The sequence below is a fragment of the Melozone crissalis genome, unplaced genomic scaffold, assembly GCF_028551555.1.
Source record: "Melozone crissalis strain CALT ecotype California unplaced genomic scaffold, PUWL_Pcris_2 ptg000029l_1, whole genome shotgun sequence".
In the NCBI taxonomy this organism is placed as follows: Eukaryota; Metazoa; Chordata; class Aves; order Passeriformes; family Passerellidae; genus Melozone; species Melozone crissalis.
The window spans coordinates 14,452,928-14,462,287 of record NW_026535807.1 but is presented as its reverse complement, the minus strand read 5'-3'; the positions used below and the strand labels follow the sequence as shown (position 1 = coordinate 14,462,287).

Genomic DNA, 9,360 nt, shown 5'->3' with positions numbered 1-9,360 from the left:
ACCGCCCGTTCCGGAGCGCGGGGCCGCTCCGCTCCGCGCCGCCCCGGGGCGGGACCGCGGCCGGGCCGGGAGGAGCCGCACCTGCCCCGCCATGTCGGGCGAGTGGCTGCGGCGCTGGCGGCGGGGCGGCCCCGCGGAGCGACCCGGCGGAGCCCCGGCACCGGGCCCGGGCCCGCCGCCCCCCGCCCTGCGCTACCGCCGGCCCAAGTTCGTGCCCGGCGGCGGCGAGGAGGCCCCGCGGGGCGGGCGGGCCGTGCGCGGAGCCGCGCCCGAGCGGCCGCTGCCCTGGGGCGCGGGATACGCCGAGTGAGTGCAGCCGGCAGCTCCGGGAGGGCGAGGGGCGGGCGAGGGGCGCTGCCGGGGCCGGTACCGGGGAATAGGGCAGGTTTAGGGGGGTGGAGGGGGCGGGGGAGGCTTGGGGGGCTCCTGGAGGGGTGCCCGGGCGGTCGCTCCCCAGCTGCCCTGGCTGCGCCCCCCGGCTGCAGCCGCCCCGGCCCGCAGGCACAGCTCGCCCTCCTGCAGCATCTGCGGGCCAGCAGAGAGCGGCTTTGTGCCCCAGAGCAGGCTTGGCGGCGCGGTGAATCCTCCGGCCCCTCTCCATCCTGCCGGGGCCGGCGGGGACAGCCCTGGCCACCCCCTGCCAGCCCAGTGCCGGCTCCAGCGCTGGGACAGTGGCCGGGACAGCCCGAGAGCAGCACCGCTCCTGGCACAGTGGCTTTAAAGCGAAGGAAGGGGATGGCCACGATTTTAGAAACCTCTTGGTTTGCTGTTTTAAATGACACAGGGATGGATCAGGCAGGAGCTGTTCCCACGAACCCCACGGTGTTGGGATGGCACAGCGTGAAATGCAAGGAGAGCCCGCTCCCACCCAGGGACAAACATCACCGAGGCTGGAAGGAAAAGCAAGGGTGGTGGTTCTGCAGTGCACTGTGTCAACAAGGAAATGGCATGGTGTGGGCTGCTGACAGGGCTGCCTGAGGCCAGGGTGCAGGTCTCTGTGTCCCCAGCTGGGCTTTCCCCTGTTGCACATAAATGACTTAATATTTCAGTCATCAGCAGAGAGATCCTTGAGTTTGATCCTTGAGCAGGGAGCTGGAGCTGCAAAGGAGGGGCAAGGTGCAGCTGTTTGCAGGGGCTGCAGAGCAGCCAGCACAGCTGCCTGGGAGCAGCAGAGGTGCAGTGTGTCCCCACACCTTACCTGGAGTGTTTGCAGGGTTATCAATGCTGAGAAGTCGGAGTTCAATGAGGACCAGGCAGCCTGCTGTCAGATCTCTGTTCGGAGGAGAGAGCCAGGCCTGGAGGAGGATGAGGAATGGCTGATCCTGTGCTCCACACAGGTATTGCCCCAGGCAGGCTGTGCTCACCCTGCTGCCAGCCTCTTGCTGCCACCCAAGGGTGCAGGTTCAGGAAACACGGATTGCTCCATCAGTCCTACATGCCCACATGCTGAAACCCTTCCTTGGATGTATTTAGGGGACCTGTGCACCCTATGGCCAGCAAATACATAGCTCTGTAAATACCATTTCTACTTCTGTGGCCCATGACTTGCAGCATTTGAGGACATCCAAGCCCTTGGTGCCCTCACCTTTCCTGTCCTCCCTGTGCTTTCAAGGGCCAGTGTGTGCTGCCCAGCAGCATGAGCTGGGCACACGAGATGCTCTCACCAGGCTGTGCTGCACTTCTGGTGAAATGGCCCCATCTTCCCTAATACAGCCCATGAGGGGGGTAGTGCAGATCCAGATGCTCAAATGATGGGCTGGGCAGAGCAGCACGTGGGCATCACTTGAGTTTGAGGAGATTTACCAGTGGCAGGGAAGGGAAGCTGGGGTGGAAAAGTCAGGCAAAATACATGCAGTGGCATGCTGGCTCTGAGCCTGCCATCTGTACAAGCCCTTCAGCCCCTGTCTTGTCCCTCTTCCTCAGTTCCTGACTGGTCACTACTGGGCGCTGTTTGATGGCCATGGTGGCCCAGACGCTGCCATCATCGCCTCCAACTATCTGCACTACTGCATCAAGCAGAAGCTGGAGGAGGTTGTGGGAGGCATCACCGAGGCCCAGCCCCCCATGCACCTCAGCGGGCGCTGCGTTTGTGACAGTGACCCCCAGTTCGTGGAGGAGAAGCGCATCCACGCAGCAGACCTGGTGGTGGGAGCCCTGGAGAATGCCTTCCAGGAATGTGTGAGTACCCATGCAGGGCACCACTCCTGCTGGCCACAGCCTGACCCTCCCTGAGCCCTGCAAGGGCAGGGTCTGCTGTTCTACTTGCTGAGTAGGCTGGAACATTGGGCCAAACCTCTAAATGTGTTGGGATCACGCTGGGTCAGAGCCCAGGGCCTGTGTCAGGGTTGTGTGTTGGCAGAGGTGACCCAGAGCAAAGCTGCAGTAGCTCTGAACAATTCTGTAGGGCAGGCAGGTGGCTGTTGTCACACTCAGAGCATCTACAAGTCTGAGCTCTCCCCATCACCCTCCCAAAGCACCCATAGTGCAGGAGCAGCAGCTGAGCAGGCTGTACAGAAGCAGCATTGCCTGTTACTTTGTGCTTCTGTGACCCATCCACAGTCAGTTTTGGTTCTGGATTTCTGCTGGGAGGGATGAGACAGCGTGTAGAAAGCAGCAGCCCAGATCACACCAGTCTCCAAACTTGTTGAAACCAACAGGATGAAGTCATTGGCCAGGAGATGGAAGCTACAAACCAGACAGGAGGTTGCACTGCTCTGGCTGCCCTTTATTTCCAGGGAAAGCTCTATGTGGCCAATGCTGGGGACAGCAGGTGAGTCATAATAAAGGGGGAAGCTGCTGGGGATGAGAGCTGGGAGTTAAGCAGGGTTTCCAGCATCTTTCTGTCCTGGTTTCAGCTGGGACAGAGTTCTAGAGAACACTGTTGAACACCCACTGATGTTTGAGTTGTGCAAGCACTGCTCAGCAGCTGCTCACAGTCAGGGACTTTTCAGCTTCTCACCCCACCAGCAAGGAGGTTTGGGGGCACAAGAAGTTGGGAGGAGACACAGCTAGGACAGCTGACCCCAAGGGATGTTCCAGACCACATGGCACCATGCTTGGTGGGTGAACTGAGGGGAAAGGTGGCCTGGGGCCACTGTTGGGGAAGTGGCTTGGAAGCAGTCAGAAGGTGGGGAGCACCTGCACTGTGCCTCAGTTGTTTTCTATATTCTAATCCTTTTCTCATTATAATTTTCCCTCCATTCCTGTCCTAATAAACTCTTCTTCTCTCAACTGACAGATTTTACTTTCCTTTTTCCCAGTTTCCTGCCCCCCACTGGGTGTGGGGGAGTGAGTGAGTGGCTGTGTGGTGTTCAGCTGCCAGGTTAAAGCACAGCTCTGATTTAATCTTACAGACAGTAAATGTGCAGCCCAGCCATCCCCCTCCTGCCTGGCACGGGACCTGTTGGAAGAATGGCTCTCATGCCTTCTAGAACAGTTTGGGGATTTCAAGGGACTAAAGCTGCCCAGACACAGCCTTGGGGTGGTAATGCAGCAGCCCACTCAGCCTGGCAGGTGTTTCAAAGTGAGGGGTGATTTCCTTCACCTGATTGTGGCCCCCCCATTCCTCTAACAGTGAGCTCGATCACTGTCAAACCAGGCAAGCACAGTTCTCCATTGCAATTGCAATGGAGTTATTTGAAATACAGTGGCATTTTTTAACAGTTTTGAGTGCACAGCTATTCTCTGGCACAGCTGAGCTTTGCCTCTTCCCCCTTGTAGGGCAATTCTTGTCCTGAAGGACAGCATTGTGCCCATGAGCAGTGAGTTCACCCCCGAGTCAGAGAGGCAGCGAATCCAGCACTTGGTGAGTGACTCCTTCCACACAATCCAGCTGCAGGCATCCCACTGGGCCAGACAGGGCTTGTGGCAAGAGGACCTCCAGCATTCCTTGAAGGCCACTATGTGGCCATAATGTCAGCTGGAACCAGCCAGGGAGGGCCGGGGTAGAAATTCAGCCAACAGTCTTTAGTATGGGAGATGTTCATGTCCTCACTGGAATGTGCTTTCCCAATTCTGGTCCCCATTCTGCTGCTGGGAGTGCCAGTCCTGAGGCAGAAGCAGCTCTGATGCCCTACTCCACTGAAGCAGAACAGGTCCATGCTCAGCCCTCCATTCCCTCCCCCAGGCTTTCCTTTTCCCCAAGCTCCTGGATGGTGAATTCACCCGCTTTGAGTTTCCTCGGAGGCTGAAGGGAGATGATGTGGGCCACAAAGTGCTGTACCGGGATTACTTCATGGAGGGCTGGTGAGTCCCTTCTGCCCTGCAGGGCTGCAGCCAGGGCAGCCTTACCTGCTCACACCCATGGGGAAGTGAGGGGACAAGGGGCACATCCTGCCAATGAGAGCAGCAGCACAATGGTAGGGAAGGATGCTGTGAGCAGCTCCCTCCAAAGGACCATGGCAGGGTGGTTAGAAAACAGTCAGGATGGTCCTTCTGGCATCCATGGGCACGGGGCTGCTGCAGGCAGTCCCAAGCTGATGCAGGTAGAAGCTGGGGAGGGAGAGTGAGGATCACCTTGCCCCATCCTCAGTGAGCTGCCTGTGCATGGGGACACCACAAGGGTCAATCAGAGTCAAAACACTCTGGCTGGGTTGTACTATCAAGTCAGACAAACCCCAAATCAACAGTGAATTCTCTGTTCCAGGGGGTACAAGACGGTGGAGAAGGCTGACCTCAAGTATCCTCTGGTCCATGGTCATGGGAAGCAGGTAGCTTAATGCTTTACACCTTGGGAAGGCACAGGCAAGTCTTCTGGGGGTCCTCAGTGTCCCTGTCACTCATGTCACACTCTGGAGCACTAGAGCAGACCTGGAGCTCTGTTCTCCAGCACAGCACAGTCCCACAGCTGGGATACAGCAGGTGTAACCCAGAGCCCTCTGGAGCTCCCTCCTCCAGAGTACAGCAGAGCAGAGGGCAGCCCCGAGGGCTTGCACTCAGAACTCGATTCAGATGAGAACTTCATCCGCTCCCACTTGGGACTGTCTCCTTTAGCTCTAGTGCCTTTCCCACAAACTGTCCTCCTCGAGGAGAGGCTGAGCAATGAGCCTGGAGAGGGAAGGAGGAGGTAGGAAGAGGCAGTGACTGCACCCATCCAGCATCTGCCTGCAGGAAGTCCCATCACTCCCCCAGCACTACAACCCATGTGCCACTCCCTTTACTGAGTCAGTGCAGAACCCCCTTTGCCAGAACGGACACCCCCAAACCAGCCCAACTGTCTTTCCTGCCACCTCAAACCAAGAGCAGATGCCACCATGGGCCTCCTGAGGTCTGCAGCATTACCCAGAGCACATGTACTAACTCCAGAGCACACCGTGGGCCACATGGAGCCATTCACAGTCAGGCTGCTTCCACACTCCCATCAGGGCACTGCTTCTGATCATTCCTCCATCTCTAAAGCCTCCAGAGGCTGTTCTGGGTGATGCTTGGAGGAAGGTCCTAAAGCAACACATGGATCAGTCAGGACAAGCCACACACCAGCCTTGAAAGGCCCCACACCCTGACATTTCAATCCTGTTTTGCTCTGTTTGGGGCCAGGCTCGCCTGCTGGGCACTCTGGCTGTCTCTCGAGGCCTGGGGGATCATCAGCTCAAGGTCATTGACACCAACATTGAAGTCAAACCCTTCCTCTCCTGCATTCCTAAGGTCAGTCACAGCACATGGGAATTGGAGGGTGGAATTAAACAAGCTGCTCCTCTGAAGGATGCACCTTTTAAAGGCTTGGCAGGTCTTAGCATTTCTCCAAGCACCCTGGTCCCAGTGTGTCATGTCTCAGGGGCAGTCTCATCTCCCTGACCCCTGTTACACTGCAGGAATTGTCACAGATTTACTGCTCTGCTTTCCAGGTGAATGTATTTGACTTTGCTCTGCATGACATTAAGGAAGACGATGTCCTCATCATGGCAACTGACGGCCTTTGGGATGTTCTGTGCAATGATGAGGTGGCCCATGTGGTCAGGAGCTTCCTTGCAGAAAACAGGACAGATCCTCAAAGGTAATACCAGCTTTGCCTTTGTTTTCCAAAGAACCTGGTCAGAACTAAGGCAGGCTGAGATCCCACTGCTTCCAGGTCAGCTCTGGCATGACCACTCTTTTCTGTGACTTTGCAAACTGCCTATAATCTGTTGCCATCCTAAAGTAACAATGACAAAGGTGATGTCTTAAAAAACCTTGTTATTTTGACAACATAAAGCCACATCTCTCATCAGCAACTTAAGGGGAATAGTTGCTATATTAGCCCTTGCATTTTTCTACCCCCAGGTTTTCAGAACTGGCCAAGTGCTTGGTCTGCAGGGCAAGGGGAAAGAAGAGAGGCCACCAGTGGATGCTGGATGACAGCCATGAGGCATCCTACGATGACATCTCTGTATTTGTCATCCCACTACACAACAGGGAAGAGGACTGACTGTCAGGATGACACAGCATCTCTGTGTTCCCTTACTCTGGTGCCATTCTGCATCAGCCTGAGACTGAGGAACTTCTGCTGCTCTTCCAGCAAAACCATTTGCGGTGGGACCTGAAATGCACAGCCAGCACTTGGCACAGGATGAACAAGATTAGCTCCTTAACAACATGCAAGAGAAGCCCAGTGGGCAACAAATGACTCCCCTTTCTCATTGCTGGACCAAGGAGAACCTGCAGAGGGGGCCATGCACACCAAAGGGCACTTTTCCTAAGATCTTTGCGGTACAGTGACACTCAGATCCATATTTCTACTGATCCCTCTCCCTTTTTAATACTGAACAATAAGGATCAATTGAGATCCAGCCAGTCTGAAGAGCTGGCTTTTAATCAGACTTGAACTAAGCTGAACTGGATGCATAAGCTAAAGCATCTCTCGTATCCATTTGCTGTAATGTGAGATGTGCTGAAAACCTGGGAGCTGCTGCCAAGACAGCACTGGGCACAGCCCTGCCTGTGGCATGGGAATGCTGGAGCAGTAGCCCAGAGCCCCTGAGACAGCTGCCATTTGTAGGCAGCACCTCAAACCCAGAGGATGTAGCCAGGTGAAGCGTCACCCTGGTGTACAGAAGCCTCCTGTGCAAAGATGTGTGCCTTACTCTTATTTAAGAACACTGAAGTGTGTTAGTAACACAGTGTACAGATTTCTAACCAACCTTAATCCACACTTGCTGACACTTTCTCTAATCAGGTAATTTCTGATAGCAAAGCAGGTTTAGTAGCAGCAGCAGCACTGATGAGAACCAAGGTGTTCAAGCTAGTGCATCAGCTGATTCAGTAGAAGAGCTCCAAGTAAAATAAAACTGGATTGTTGCAATTTGTCTGCAGTGCTGAATTTCAAGCACTTATTCCAGCAGAAACACAGTGCAGCAGACATGTCAGAGTTGGCTTAAACTCTGAGGATCTGCTTCCCAACCTGTTTATTAGCCAGGCAAATTCAGGTCTGGACAAGCTTCCCCTCTCCCCAAGTCCCCACTTTGGTTTTCATTATTCATTACACAGGTTCCAGGATTCCCTAGAGAAGCAGCCAAACCCCAGTGTGTGTTTAAGTTCTGCAAGGATGAAAGTCCAAATAAAAGTACTTTGTTTTTTTCCCATGCATCTTACTGTGGTGTTATTCCTGCTGGGGGTTTTACATAGATCTGGGCTGGAGGAAAACAGCCTCAGAAAATCACTGGGAAATTTGTGCTTTTAATTTGTCTTTGCTTTTCTCCAGAAGCATCCCCTTAACCAGAACTGCTGCAAGGGCTTGGTGTTGGAAGATTATTTCCAGCAATGGGAGAAAATTCCCCCCAGGAATGGGGCAGCGTTCTTAGTTATCTGCTCATGGTTTAGGCAAGGGGTAGAATAAAAAACATCTCTCCTTCCCTCTTCTTAACTTTGACCTGAAAACAATGCACATGAGGATTCACCCATGGTAATGATACTGGCTGCTGTCCTCCCTCCAGTAGCTGTAACACATTTATATGCATTAACTGTAATTACCCAAGATTCCTGTCACCCAAATTCAGGAAGTTATTTTCTCACCTTGCTGAGAAAGAGCTCAGACCACAGGCTGCTGTGAACACCTCTCTACCTAGGGCACCATAGGTACCTGTCACAAGGCTTCCCTATGCTGATATATTCATAGGCAAAAAAAACCTCTTAAAATGGGCAATTTATGGTTCAAAGAACCACAATTTCCACTAAAGAATTTCTGACTCTGCAAAACAAAGGGAGATTTTAAAATATGGATGAGTTTAACATTCCCCCTCTAAGAAACCAGCAAGTTGTACCAGACTGGACAAACGCAGAATTTACAGCACTCAAGTGGTCTCTCTACAAAATATTTATTGGTCACAGCCACAACATTGAATTCTCCACATAGGTAGTATTTTGTGACAAAGCATAATTTGACTTTATGTATTTACACTCACTGGCAGATACCACCGAGGAGTCCAACTCCCTAGAGCAGCTCACGACCACAGAGACCAGTTTGTGAAAGGCTCACCAGGTTCCTGCCCCTGACCCAAAACCAAGGTGAAGTCTCTTAAAGTGCTAAAACAGCCAAGAGGCATTGGAAAAAAATACCCTGCTGCTTCCAAATGTGTCACTCAACTGCTCCTGCACCCTCCAAAGCACAAAGGGACTGGGGCACAAATCCAGGACCTGCAAGCTTCAATAAAGGAATAAAAAAATCTTTCAAGACTGACTTGGAGAATTACTCCTGAAATCTCCTCCAGCCCAGGCAGATGTGCTCAGCCACCACACTGCTCACTTAGAGGTGGGCTCTTGAGTCTCATTTCCCCCTTGTTCTGAAGAAAGCTCCTTAATTCATCCCAAAGAACATGGGGAGGATTTACATGTCAGATTTGGAGGGGGAATGGTGTTTGCTGCTTGGCCACTCTGTCAGACCTGGGAAGGCTGTTTTTCATCAGATCTGTTTCTCATTAGCTGGCAGCCCTAAAGAACACAGGAATTGCAGCCCTGGGACTCCTAGAGAAGCATGTAAAAGCTGAAAGCTAAATGCTTATTCACCTTTCCTGTCCAACTGTCTGAAGCACACAATCCTCATGTTCCCTGACAACACTTGGCACATTCCCCTCTCTTAAAGCCAGATGGAAAGCACTCCGTGCTACATCAGCAGAGATGTCTCTGCCTCCGTGGGTGGCAGTGGGCCCTGGGAAGGTGCTCAGCTGCCACCCTGAATGGAGAACTACTGCATGAGCCTGAACATCCCTCTTCACTCCAGAAAGCCACTGATGTGCCTGTGTGTGCATCCTCCTAAACCACTCCTCTGGTTCCCTTTTCCTTCAACATTCCATGCCACAACACACCATGTTTTACAACACTGCAAGCAGAAGAGAGCTGAACAACAACCTCTAGACAAGCGCTCAAAACCACATTAACAAAGAGCTTTTA

At 53.4% G+C, this 9,360-nt stretch overlaps 1 protein-coding gene across 1 annotated transcript; it reads left to right on the top strand.

Annotated features, from left to right (window-relative positions):
- The first annotated feature begins 91 nt into the window (after nucleotides 1–91).
- Nucleotides 92–7,554, top strand: PPM1M (protein phosphatase, Mg2+/Mn2+ dependent 1M). The gene is made up of 10 exons (XM_054281147.1): nucleotides 92–306; nucleotides 1,214–1,337; nucleotides 1,924–2,178; nucleotides 2,658–2,770; nucleotides 3,721–3,805; nucleotides 4,127–4,245; nucleotides 4,646–4,709; nucleotides 5,536–5,643; nucleotides 5,844–5,992; nucleotides 6,259–7,554. Exons 1-10 carry the CDS (start codon nucleotides 92–94, stop codon nucleotides 6,401–6,403), a joined length of 1,377 nt encoding a protein of 458 aa, XP_054137122.1. The 3' UTR covers nucleotides 6,404–7,554.
- The last annotated feature ends 1,806 nt before the right edge of the window (nucleotides 7,555–9,360 follow it).